This window comes from Alligator mississippiensis, chromosome 3 (genome assembly GCF_030867095.1).
Source record: "Alligator mississippiensis isolate rAllMis1 chromosome 3, rAllMis1, whole genome shotgun sequence".
Lineage (NCBI taxonomy): Eukaryota > Metazoa > Chordata > Crocodylia > Alligatoridae > Alligator > Alligator mississippiensis.
The window spans coordinates 72,627,188-72,641,525 of NC_081826.1; the positions used below are offsets into that span (position 1 = coordinate 72,627,188).

Consider the following 14,338-nt stretch of genomic DNA (forward strand, 5'->3'; position numbering starts at 1 on the left):
CAGAGCCTGGAGGTTTAAAACTCAATAGAGTTCAGGTTTCTCCTGTCAAAAGCAAAATGTCTTAATATTCAGCAACAGCCAAAGAAGAATTTATCATGAAATTATGTAAATTAGAGCAGAGGGGATAGGATGCGGCATAGCATCTTCATGTATGCTAGTATATACACATACATATATACACACACACACACACATATACATACACACACACACACACATATACATACACACACACACACACACACATACATACACACACACACGCACACACACACACAATGGATTCATTGTCAACATCAAAATTTCCTGCCTTTATAATACTTTTATAATTCAATTCTCTGATGAAGCTGTTCAGTATGGTGCAGATCTACCCTGCCTTCTACCTAATCTCTTGTCAGATTGGACATTCTTCTGAGATTATTAATATAGTAAAAGCCATCTCCACATGTATGGATGCCCTAATATAACAGAACAAACCTGTAAAAATATTTCCAAATATTGCTTTTAACATATGTTCCTATTTAGTTAGTATTTACCCATATAAGATGTCAATTAATCAGGGTAGTGCCCCTTTAGGATCAATAGCAATTAAAAATATTTAGCAGCAAATTGCATTAGAACATTCAGTTTTCAAAAACTATCCTAGACCATGGAGGCACTTGCATGTTTTACTGTCACTTTTCATGAGCAAGTATGGGGTTTTATATGCATTCATTGTCTAGGTGCATTTTTGGAAGCCCTTTGATAATACAGCCCTTAGCACATTACAAAAATGCCCTTGGAAATAAAGGACAACTTTATTGCATGATAAGGACTATTCCTGATATCCACTTCAGTAACTCAAGCTATCTATGATAAAATAAAGAATTCAATACTAAATCTACCAAAAAATGACTTCCATAGCCTTGAATTATGTGCCTTATCATTTATTAAGTGTAATTATGTTTCTCAATTTTGCACACTTGGACTTATGCACAAGATTTAACAAATATTAAATCCAATTTGTCATTAAACTCAGAGAAGTTTTAAAATGCGCAGCACTTTTTCAGGGCACATATGAACAGAATTGCTGGGGAGCTGCTGTAGATAACTAATACAGAGAAAGTCATAAATTATGATATTGCTACATTGATTTTTTTTCAAAGGATGGTTCACATTGTTCATATCTTCTTGCTATTTTTACCTGGTAAAGGTTTCTGGTCCTCATTCACTGCAGGGAATTCTTTCACCAGCTCCTTGTCTCCTCTGTTAAGAGACAGCCAACAGCTACAGTCAAAGTTCACTTCTTGTTTCGTATGTAGCTCGTCCATGTGAAAGGACTTTAAATGCCAGCCCTCAAAGCCTGGCAAATCATCACAGGTGACCCGAATCTTGTACACATCTCCCACATCTCCAGTTTCAACCTACAATAAATACCATGAAGAAGAGTAGACTATCAAAACTGTTTCATTAATGGAGACTTTTCCAACCAGCACCGGGTGCATTAAATAAATGGTAACACAAAGGAAGGATGATTTTGTGGTTAAAGTACAGGAAATAAGGGAAACTATTCCTGGCCTTGCCATAGATTCCAGTCTGACCTTAGACTTAACAGCTTAGTCTGCTTGTTCAGTCCTATGATCTGTAAAATAGAGTTGACACGTTTTCCACTAGTGTGCAGTGAGACTAAATTAATTAAAATTCAGACAGTAAAACCTACATATGGGAGGTATGTAAGGACATGAAGGAAAGGAATACTTGAAGTATTATTACAATCAGTGGGTTTGGGACCCTAATGTTAGACATGGCAACATTTACCATGACATGCATCCTTGTAACTTTCTACTTTTCCTTATGGCCTGAGGACAAGAGTTGGAAGTTCTTATAGCCTCTTTGGCATCTTAGAGCAAGAGGGAACTCATTGTCTTCCTCTCTTTTCTGCACCTCTTCTAGAGGGAAGGAAGTGGGACCAGAAATGTGATAACTAATGGAATGGATAGAAAAAGAAACATTCATAAGAATTATCAAGCAAAGCAGCCTATATAACCAGCAGTGATGCCATCCAAAGAAGGGAAGATTTATCAGTCGACAGCAAGAAATAATGGGGGTTTCAAGTTAGGTAAAAAGCAGAGTTAAGGATTGGACCCTTTACTAATTAATTTTAAGCTAAGAGATAGTGGAGTACTTTGCATATTTAAACAAAACTGTCAGTTAAAGACATGACACCTATGACAATCCAGCCTATTGGTTTATGAAAGCTTGACCAGTTTATGGAAGGAATTCTTTGGGGAGATTACTTTCAATAGCAAGGTACTGAACTGGATGATGGAAAAGGTCTTTTTCAGTTTCACAATCTTAAAATGAGACTAGAATCAGAAGAGGGTAATGGGCCAGTTCCACCTCCATCCTAAGCCTCAGAAGGTAGGAGAAAGTTCAACCTAGAGAGGCAGTGGTAAGAAAGCATCTCCACAGTCCACAGAATTGCACAAGTACTGTCCATGGCCCTAAAGCGCAGTGGTGCTCTTAACTTTTGAATCCCAATTTTGCAGCTGGCACTTGTCCTCCTTTTTTATTCTGATGTGCCCCTGTTTACCCCTATGCATTGCTCAAGAAGGCATAAGCCCATCCTCTGTACATAAAGTGAAGAGAAGGTTTATGTTTCCCTTTAAAGTTCAGCCATACTCTTTCCTAGTCCTGTCCAGAGGAATTAAATTGGTTCTACTGTGCTTCAGAATGTCTTTGTACACACAATGGGGCACGGTCTCCTTTTCATAGACAATGATTTTTTGCAAGCGTTTTTAAAGTTTGTAAAGGATTGCAAAGGCTCTCATTTGAAATACTATGTTTAGTGCACTAAACAATCTAATTCTGTAACAGGGTAGCCTCCACATCAGGTCTCCACTGGCCGCCCTGCTCCTGGGGTAACTGCCCACTTCACTTTTCTGCCATGCCTTGATGGAAAAATATGAGAGTTTTTACTAAGGCAGGAGGCGATCCATTACTCACCCTGCTGTCAAGGGCCTAATACCTGCTCCAACTTCCCCTCCATGGGTCCCATGCCTCACAGATGTTACTTTGGTGTTACTTCTCCGGCATACGGTCAGAGCAAACTGAGTGCACAGTTGTAGCTCTTTTCTACAGCCCCAGAGGGCCACTCATATACCACCCATCTCTCACCAGGGTCCCACTTAGTCTGCTGGCTCTTACCTAGCCTCTTTCATCCTGCCCGGCCTCACCCGACTTCAGGCTTAGCCTCGGTCAGCCCCAGTGCAGTCTGTTGGGTTTCTCCTGCTACCCTCACCTGAGCGTTGACTGAGGGATTCTACAACTATAGGCCTATTTCTCTCCTGCCCCTCGCCATGCCACTATGCCTCCACTGGGCCTCCTCACTTGCCCACACTCCTGGGGGTGCTCTAATCGTTGCCCCTCACTCTCAGGGTCTCACTACTCATTGCCTCCAGGCTTTCCCTGCCACCAGGGCATGGCTCCAGGTCCCTCCTCCGACCTGAGCTCTGCTTCAGGGTTCCTTAATGAGCCCTGGCCTCCCCCTGCTCATTAGAACACCACCAGGGATGTGGGGCTGAGATTATAAGGCACCCCAATCCACCTTTCACCAGGGAGGTAACTGGCCTGGCATTTCTTGGATGCTCCCATGCCACTGGGAACCCCACCAAAGCACCCTTCCCCAGCAGTTTTACGTCTTACTCAGGACAAAGGGGTCACCTCCACCCCATAGCCCCTGACCTTACCTCCTGACTATGGCCGGAGAAGCCTCTAAGTCTGATGTTACCTCCTTCCTTCTGCAGCAGACTTCAGCCTGGTTTATATCCCTGGGTCCAAAATGGCTGCCTTTATTAGGCACCTGGCTGCTGCCTGTTTTCTGCCCTTAAAGTGGCAGGCACTAAAGGTGCCCTGCCACAAATTCTCTTAAAAGTATATATTCATCTCTTACTAACACTGATTGAAACTTTTCCAATGCATCAAGAGGGAAATGCACTGTTCTTTCACATGCCTAAACTGTGGCTTTCTTCAGAAGCAATGATGTAATTAGAAGGGACCTACTTAAATCATGTCAAAACAAAGGATTTTTCATGGCCAAAAGGATTTTTCACATCCTGTTTGTGGCATGCAGAACTGATTTCATGGGCATTTAGCAGTGGCCATGCCCCATGGCACTGATTGGAAGAGAGGCCCTGCCCCTCAGGGAGAAGGGACAACAGGGCGGCCACCATCTTGATTGCTGGCTGCCCTTTGTGCCACCCCACCTACACATTGGTAGAGAGGCCCTAGCAGGGGAAGGAGGGATGAGGGGGAAGCCACCATTTTGTATACTGCCCTTTGTGCTGCCCCACCAGCCAGCGCCTTCCAGGCCCGGGCCTGGAAGGCGCTGGCTGGTGGGGCAGCACAAAGGACCACTGACTGGCAGCAAGGACCACTGACTCCCCCTGGGGAGCCAGCATTTTATTTTTATTAAGCTGTTTTTCATTGAGTTTGTGGATTTTATGGACAATCCTGAATGATGTGGTTTCCACAAAATCTGTGAAACCGTGAATTAAGTAGGTCCCTAGTCATTAGATCTTCTGTTTCAGTGCCAGATAACCTATTTGTAAGGTTATTGCCTGCAGGCTTTTCTTCTTAGAAATGGAATCTGGATTCCATCTATATGAGTCGTATATTCCAGGGATTACTTACTCTACCTTTGTTTAGAAATACAATATTAAAGCAATCAAATATTTCTCTTTTTACTTAGTGTGTTGGAGTGTCTCTCTCACACACATTTTGCCTTATTCAGTCTGGGCCTGTACATCTCTAGATTTGTCTACTCTTACATTTTAAATGTCTAATGATAATTTTAAAGGTATTCATTGCATTGCTTGCAGAAAACAAGCAGAGAGTATATACTGAAGATGTACTACACAAGGAGTTAAATTCATAAAATATTTCACCATAGTTCAAAGCATCAATTGCTTTAAAACTTTTCACCTTCATTTCTTACAGCCATGATTTCATGGAATGCTAAGACTGTAACATCTAACAAGTAAACCTCTGTAACCAGACTTCCCCCTAATCTACTCAATTACACTATATTGGACAATTTCAATTAAATATACTAGATACATCTCTCCTTTAACATTTTTGCTTTAATTTGGTCCCTCTTCTATTCAAGTCTTTCAGTCCATCACCCTACCTGTACACTGTTATCATATCAATTTAATATGATAAATCTATCATTTATCTAGTCTCCTACCTTTGATGCAATAATTAACTTTTCACCCTCTGATCCCTGTTAGTTTCAAATTAATGTAAAAAGCCCTTCAAAGAGGTGATCAAATAATATGTAGCAAAGTACGTGACCTCTTCCTCAGTTCATGGAACGTTTGCAAGCAGAAATCTATTTCTCTATGTTTATTCATTATTCAACATTTCCTAATTCATTTTTCCATATGTATTTCCTTCTCAGTTAATCATAGATTGACTCAAGTATTTAGTTCTTCGTACTTGAAATGTCTGTGCAGTATTAGTTGTGATTGCTCACATACTAAACAGCATGGTGTTGCTTCTTTTATATAATTGAAGAAACGCAGCTCTTATAATCAAGAGGAAGTCTTGAAGAAGCCACTAGGCTTTTGGTTAGGGAATTTTATCATATTTAAAATCTTTTCCTCATTGTGCTATGTAGGAGTTCTCCAAAGGCATCAATCTTAGAATGTGGAGATTTCTGTATGATTTCTTATCTGGGTGCAGCATTTAAATTAAATTCTTTGTAACTTTCACATAAAAAGCGTGTGCGCGCATGAATGATGCTGGTTAGAAAGGGTGTGGTCAGATCATTTATTCATTTAATTGCCTCTCTATAACAGCTATAGAAATCCAGACTTCAGTCCCATCCCAACAAAATGCACACAAAGGTCTTTGAGGGGTCTTTAATTTTCTGTCATCCTCTTCATCATTAACATCAAGTAGTCATGTATTTGTGCACTGTTCTGTTTTCATAGGCTTCTGTTCACATCTTTGCTTAGCTCATTTACAACTATGTTAACTGTCTGGATAGTTGTTTTAGGGACTTATTCCCATAATGTGTCACTTTTTGTATTATGGTTGTTTGGATACTAGAAGCACAGATAATGTGCCTTCCAAAGACATCCTTTGAAGAACTTGTAATGCAAGATGTCAGGAAATAGGATAAGCTGTTGGAGAGGGATATATACACATTATACAAATGTACATGTCCATGCAATCTCAGTATTTACTTTCATGACCTCTGTGACCTAATTAAACCACAAAGGGATCAACTGAGTATAGCTAAAGTAAAACACAGTCATTTAAATAAATGACCAATAAATTTTAGTTTATTATTCAGTTCCCTCTTCAAAGAAAACACAGAGTCTATTCCAACAATATAGGTTCCTCTTCAGTTTCCTATTCTGTATTGGTTTCACTACTGCTCTTCCCCTGCCCAGCCCTGCCACTCCCAGTGGATTCAAAATACAATTTCTCTTTTCTCAATTTGCTTGCTACGTCTAATATGTAGTTAACTTATTTTTAACTGGCAGCTCACACAATACTACAATTATCAAAGCTTAAGAGCACTGAAAGCAAATAGATTTAAATTGAGAGTTCTCTATTGTATTACATACTTGGTTATATTTGTTTACCATTTGCAATGAAGGAACTGATGATTAAATACTTTCAGAAGACTTTAAGAAGTATTTTGGACCTAATCAGCAACCTCATTGTACAATCATAACGTGTACACACTTGACTTAGAGCACCTGGGATAGTTCTACCCTCAAATGCAATGATACACATATAAATAAGTACACAGAGTACATGAACGATGCATGTCCCTGGCAGCTGGGGTGGCACAGCAGTGGTGGGATCATAGTGGCATTAAACAGGGACCTCCTGCAGATGCCGCCGGCGCTGCTGGCAGCAGAGGGGGTGGGGGTGGTGAGTGCCAACCAGGGGTTGGCAACCACCCACAGACACCGCCGGCAGCTTCGGCAGTGGCGATCGCTGACCACCCGCAGACATCACCAGCGGTGTTGACAGCAGGGGTGGCAAGTGGCGACTGCCCTCAGGTGCCACGAACAGTGTTGTGGCACCTTTAAATAGGGGACGCACCCCCATGCTCAGGGGGTACACGTGCACCTGTGTGCATCCCCTACGCATCGCCAGTGATAGAGTATGTAATGAGTGGGACTCTGGAGACAAAATTAAGCATATTTGTTAACTGTTTTGAAACAATTCAACTTGCATACACTGCATTATTTGCAGTCTTTCTTTTTTTCCACTTTAGATTGCCTAAAATCAGGATCTGCATTTTTTAGGAGTTCATCAGTTCCTGCTCATTGCTCAGCCAAATTCACAGTTCTTTGTTAATCATGACACCATAATCATTTCCATAGTAAACTATTGTGCTACCATGAATGGAAACAGATGAGCTCATTTAACAAAGATCCTGCATTATACAAAGGTTCATAGTAATGATGACAAATACAAGAAGAAAAAAGAAACTATGGTATATCAATCAAATTGTTTCTAACCAGAACAGTTTTCAGTAATTTTCATGAAACACCAACCACTATTCAACACTTGGCCTCCTGATTTGATTTGCTTACAACAAAAACTGTCAAACACTGAGTCATGTAGCGAAAAGACAAAACTTTATGCATAAAAAAGAATAAAACAATATTAAGGTTCTGACATAAACCAAAAACCAAAGGCATAAACAGCCAAGAGGAAAAAAAGAAGAGTACCCACATGTATTCCCAAATATAAGCCTACAAGAATTATGATAATTTTCTATGTGTATTTCCAGAGTGATAACTAAAGGAAAAATGATTACTTACATAGATTTCATAGACATTAGGGCTGGAAGGGACCTCGGAAGATCATCGAGTCCAGCCCCCTGCCCAAAGGGCAGGAAGTCAGCTGGGGTTATAGGATCCCAGCAAGATGAGCATCCAGTTTGCTCTTGAAGGTGTTCAACGTGGGCGCTTGAACCACCTCCGGTGGCAGGCTGTTCCAGACCTTGGGGGCTCGGACAGTAAAGAAATTCTTCCTTATGTCCAGCCTGAAACGATCTTGTAGTAGTTTATGACCATTCGACCTAGTTGTCATCCCTTGGGGCGCTCTGGTGAACAAACGTTCCCCCAGATACTGGTGGTCACCCCTGATAAACTTATAGGTGGCCATCAGATCACCCCTGAGCCTGAGCTTTTCCAGGCTAAAGAGCCCCAGGGCTCTCAGCCTGTCATCGTAGGGTCTGCTTCCCTGACCTCTGATCATGCGCGTGGCTCTTCTCTGGACTCTCTCAAGCTTCTCCACATCCTTTTTGAATTGTGGAGCCCAAAACTGGACGCAGTACTCTAGCTGCGGCCTCACTAAGGCCGAGTACAAGGGGAGAATGACGTCCCGGGATTTGCTTGAGAAGCATCTATGGATGCAAGCCAGCATTTTGGTCGCTTTACTAGCCGCAGCATCGCACTGCAGGCTCATGTTCATCTTGTGGTCAATGATGACCCCCAAGTCTCTTTCTTCCATAGTGTTGGCCAACATAGCATTGCCGAGCCTATAAGGATGCTGCGGGTTTTTCTTCCCAAGGTGGAGAAGCTTGCATTTATCGGCATTGAACACCATCAGATTCTCATCCGCCCACTTGCTGAGCCTGTCAGCCTGGATCACCCACCTGTCTTCTGGTGTGGATGCTTTGCCCCAAAGTTTGGTGTCATCAGCAAACTTGGCCAGTCCGCTTCTGACTCCAGTGTCCACATCATTAATGAAGATGTTGAACAGTATGGGTCCAAGGATGGAGCCTTGGGGGACACCACTGGTCACAGGACACCATGATGAGTGACTTCCATCAATTACTACCCTCTGGGTCCAACCCCGGAGCCAGTTTTCCAGCCAGTGGATCGTGGAGGACCCAAGGCGACAATTGGCCAGTTTCTCTAAGAGGTGATTATGGGAAACCAGGTCAAAGGCTTTTTTGAAGTCAAGATATATGACATCAATCTCTTCTCCCTTGTCCAGGTGATAGGTCACCTGGTCGTAGAAGGAAATGAGATTGGTCAAGCAAGACCTACCCGCAACAAACCCATGCTGGCTATCCCTTAAGATGTTGGCGTCCGCGAGTCCATTAAGGATGGCCTCTTTGATAAACTTTTCTAAGATCTTCCCCGGGATAGAAGTCAGGCTGATGGGCCTATAGTTAGCCGGATCCACTTTCCTCCCTTTCTTGAAGATAGGCACCACATTGGCCTTCTTCCAGTCTTCGGGCACTACACCAGAGCGCCAAGAGTTTTCAAAGATCCACGCTAGAGGCTGGGCTATGATGCTCGCCAGCTCCTTGAGTACCCTGGGGTGAAGATTGTCAGGGCTGGCTGACTTGAAGGTATCCAGCTTCTCAAGATGTTCCTTCACGAAGTCTGCATAATGGAGGGCAGGGGATCACCCTCATCCGGACTTCCCTGTCCCGTAGTGGGCATGGGCATCCCATGGGACTGATGAAAGACCGACGCAAAGTACCTATTTAATAGGTTGGCTTTTTCCTGGGCGTCAGTTGTCAGTTGCCCCATCTGGTTCAGCAGGGGTCCAACGTTGCCCCTGCTTTTCCTCTGGCTCCCCACATATCTGAAAAAGGACTTTTTATTGTCCTTGAAGCTCAAAGCTAGTTGGAGTTCAGTTGCAGCCTTGGCTTTCCTGGTCTGCTCCCTACAGGACCGGACCAGTGCAGAATAATCCTCCTTGGAGGTGACTCCCATCCTCCATCCTTTGTAGGCCTTTCTTTTTAGCCTCAGGAGGTCTGCTAGGTCCCTGGAGAGCCAGGGGGGCTGCTGTGCCCTCTTGCTGCCTTTCCTCTGAGATGGAATAGACTTAGTTTGTGCATTGAGGATCGCTCCCTTGAGGAGCAACCACTCTTCTTGAATTCCCCTCTCCCCGTGGCCATGGTTCCTTAGGGCCTCACTGACAAGCCTCCTGAGCTTGTCAAAGTCAGCTTTCCTGAAGTCAAGGACTTCCATGTTGCTGACTGACTTGCCAGCTTTTCGGCGGATGGTGAAGGTGATCAGCTCGTGGTCGCTGTCACCCAGCTTCCCATCCCATTACAATTTGCTATACTAGTTTCAATAGCATGTACTTTGTCACTGAAATTAATCACACCTGCCAAGAGTTACCCCTTGCAATGATGCCACCTTGAGAATTCTAGTCAGCTTGGATATGACTAAGCTCTGATTTCTGCATTTGTTAGAACATGCTGCAGCAGGGACAACAAGCCAACCTGTGTGGGTGTTTCACTGAGTATCTGCCTTTCTTGAGTTCCTGAGTGGATTGGGATTGGAAGTGCTTGCTGACAACCTGCCTAGTCTCTAATCACTGTCTGCTTTCCTGCCCTGAGTCAGGTCACTTTGGGGAGTTTTCAAACATCTACTTTAGTGCCCTTTTCTAAAATGTTGACCTATACCATATGTTTTTGGTACTCAGTCATAGAACAATCTTCCAGTGCCTTCAGCAACTGCCTTGGTTGCAAGCTACTGCCTTCTGGTGACTGGCTAGAAGGCACACGTGTCTTCTAGGCAAGGGGTGTCGAAGATATGGTTTGCAGGCCTTGGAGAGCTCCTGGATTCAAAGCTGGAGCAAGCAGAGACAGATCCTGCCACCAGATCCTGGGATAGGGGGCCCAATTAGAGATACGATTGGACCACAGCATAGTAAAAAATGGCTGTGTTAATCTCCATGGTTCCCTGAATACAGTGGCAGCTACTGTTACTGCCACTCACTCCATCATCAGATATGGATCTGGATCCAGCCTGGGAGGATCCCTCTGGTCCAGATGTGGCCTGGGGTGGGGACAGTGAGTTTTTAAGCCAACCATTACAATGTGCAATTATTAAGTCTAGATGGCCAAGGTAGATTGTGACTACCTAAGAGCAGCAGGATGAGTTCAAGAAACTTATATGTGAAGTGTGTAGATAACCAGGATCATGTTAGGGCTACTTCTGAAGTTTTGTAGTTTGTCATTTTATCTTCATCATCTCAGATATGCATGGATGCATTCCTCTGTGATTCACAAGGATATTTAGAATAAATTCGTGTATGTGCTGTGTGCCAGAGATCAGAAAAAGAACAAGACTTCACTTATGCATCTTTGGAAAACACTTCATCTTCAGCATGGGCAAGGATAGGTAGTTTCTATAGAAGGAAACTCCCATACCTCCACAGATAAAGCCTGCTGCCACCACATTAGAACAACTGAGGTCCTAAGTTCCAAAATGGCAAAGAATAAGGCCAGTGGGTGTTTGAGCATTTTTACATTCAGGTTTTATAGTCCTGGGAAATGGGAAACTTAGCTTTAACCACTATGAATCCTTATTCATTTCATACTCATGAGCCTATATAAGAGTTCAGACTTTGCTTTGGAAAAAATCCTTTCAATGTGTCCCTTTTCAACAGGTTTTCATCCTCCTGCATAGTCTTAAGGGGGCTTAGAAACACATAAAATCATGGTTATAACCTTCTACACCTGACATGGGGAAAAGTAAGCTGTCTCACATACACTCACAAACTGTATGGATATCAATCCTATGGGCTAAAGCAACCAGCTCTCAGGCAACAAGGTCTGGAACCCAGCCCCAGATGTTTCACAGACCTCATCAACTAGAAATAGTTTATACCAATTCCATCTCCAGCTTTTGTACCTGCTTCATTATGGCACTGAGCCCATGCTTTTTAGCTAATTAGTCTAATGGACTTTGTGTTGCTGAGAGACAGAAGTAATTAGCTGGCCTAGACACAGTGCTGCATGAACATGACTATAACTGGTTTTGGTTCAGGAGCAGAATCTGGTTCCAGATCATGGGGGCTGCTACCTTCCACCCTGCAATAGCCATATTTCCATGGCTGTTTCATGCTGTTTTTCTCTTTTTTTCTCAGATGATGCAGCAGGACTCCATGGATATATACAGGCATCTGGGGTGGTTAGATCAAGTTAAAAATGGCCACCTGATCTAAGGTAAGTTGGGATGGCAGATTAGCAGGGAGGTTTGGAGGGATTTGGGGGACAAGCAGAGTCTGTGGAGGAGGGGGTCTGGAAGGGTTTGGAAAGATCAGGGGCACTAGTGGGGTCCATAGGGGAGCTTGGAGGATGGGGGGGGGGCTCCTCCCTAGAGGACCAGGGTCTATTTTAGCCCCCCGACTCCTCCAACCCCAGATGAGCAACCACCCGACAATGAACCTATTCTACCCCCAATCCTGTCTGCCTCTCCACCCACTTGACTTATTTCCTGACCTCCTGGAACTGGCCACTGTCAGTAAAACCAGGTACACTTAACTTAGATTGGGTCGGCCATTTTTAGACTTTAACTTTCCTGAACGTCTCTACAGTTTGCGTTTAGACTGACCTAGCTAGGGATCTAAGTGTATGGCCCACGCCTGGGTGAACGAAGCTAGATCGGGTGGACATTTTTAATGCAATTTAACCTCACCCTCACCTCCCTAAATGTCTGTCTGTACCCTGTCTGAAGCCATCCTGTGACCAGTATTTCATATTCAGAATAATATTCCTATTGCAGGGAGGCCTCATGGTCCAGCCCCAAAATCCAGAACTATCCTGCAAGAACTTGTTGGGAGGAGAGGAGGTTGATTGTCTCATGTATTCCTGAGTGCTCTCCTGGGGAACTGCAGCTTTGCATTCCTGCTGACAATATACTGTTCCTAAATGACACAAGCTCCGAGTAAACACTTCATCGTGTTTTCATCACTGCAGAAGGAAAAACCATATCTGAAAAAAACAGGGTATGATTCTTCTCACATGAGAGTCAATGGTAAATGATCCCATGGTTGAGGAGGACTAGGCAATAATTCTGTTTCATAGATGGTAGGGTCAGAAAGGACCTCAACAGATCATCGAGTCTGGCCCCCTGCCTAGGCAAGAAAGAGCGCTAGGGTCAGATGACCCCAGCCAGATGCCTATCCAGCTTTCTCTTAAAGATTCCCAAGGTAGGGGAGAATACCACCTCCCTTGGAAGTCCATTCCAAATTTTGGCCACCCTTACCGTGAAGAAGTTTTTTCTGATATCTAGTCTAAATCTGCTTTCTGCCAGTTTGTGACCATTGTTCTTTGTTACCCCAAGAGAACAGAGCATCTCCGATACCTTGCTGTGTCCCCCTAATGAATTTGTAGGCAGCCATAAGATCACCCCTCAGCCTTCTCTTGCAGAGGCTGAAGAGGTCCAGGTCCCTCAGTCTCTTCTCATAGGGCTTGTTGTGTTGCCTCTCTTATCATCTGCATCTAAAATTCTTCAGAAAAATTAAAGAAATGCAGAACTATGGACAAAATGTAACTAACTGCAAGAGAAAGATCACATTTCTCCCTTATTTATATCCTTGATGCCCAATCATGTACAGTAAGAAGTGATAACTGCAGTGGGATACAGGAAAACAGGATGACAGGCAGAAAATAGCTCAAGCTGTATTACTTCATATGTAAATATGTCACTTGTAGCAACCAAAGCAACATTTCAGTATATCTTTTGGCTAAGTAGTGCATCATTATAATTTCTGGTTAGTGTAATATATTTATGACTTACTAGGAATTCATCCATTGCTCTGGGTAGAAAGCATGTTTGTCCTGGGCTTTGTGGAGAAAGCAGAATGTCATCACTTTTGCCTTTTGATCCATATATCACAAGGGTTCTTTTCCATTTCTGTGATTCTGGGGAATCCCCAGCAGTTTTAATCTGCAATCTCCACTGCTGTCCTAAATAGAAATAAAAATATCATCACATTTTAAACACTTGGAGAAACTGAGAGCAGGGTTCAAGATCACTATTACAAAGTATTTAAATAGTGACATACATTTACAGGCTGCTTTACAAAGATGAACAACCTCTGCCTCAAGGAGATTACAATCTAAACAGGATGTGATATGGACAAGAGTAGGGATTTAAGTTTACAAGGGAATAGTAATAACAAAAAGGAGAGAGAAGAAATCGTTGGCTAACTGGTCACATTAATGATGTACAATAAATTAGTTGCTACAAACAATTGATTTATTTAATTTTTTATTAATTGTATACACATATATTTAATACAAAAATTACAGAAGGAGGATTTAATATTTAAAGTACAAATTTAAAGTACATTTTAGAGTATTTAATTTAAAATTTAACGTACATTTTAGAGAACTATGTACAAGAGCCCACAGCTGGTTGAATAGTAAAAATTAAGCCTTGTTTCTCAAAGATGTATCTGAAAAATGTCATGCTCAATTTCCCCTGTTTTACGGGATCAGATTAGTAGAAGCACAACCCAAAGACTCAATGTTTTCAGTAACTTCAATGTACTTTAGTGTCTTCAC

At 42.8% G+C, this 14,338-nt stretch overlaps 1 protein-coding gene across 1 annotated transcript in view; it reads right to left on the reverse strand.

Annotated features, from left to right (window-relative positions):
• RP1 (RP1 axonemal microtubule associated) overlaps window positions 1–14,338 on the reverse strand; it is a 354,720-nt gene that overhangs the window by 116,453 nt on the left and 223,929 nt on the right. Inside the window, exons 33-34 of the mRNA XM_059724092.1 lie at window positions 13,569–13,738; window positions 1,184–1,403 (exon numbers count right to left, since the gene is read on the reverse strand). Coding sequence (XP_059580075.1) covers window positions 1,184–1,403; window positions 13,569–13,738 — 390 coding nt within the window. The remainder of the gene's footprint in view (window positions 1–1,183; window positions 1,404–13,568; window positions 13,739–14,338) is intronic.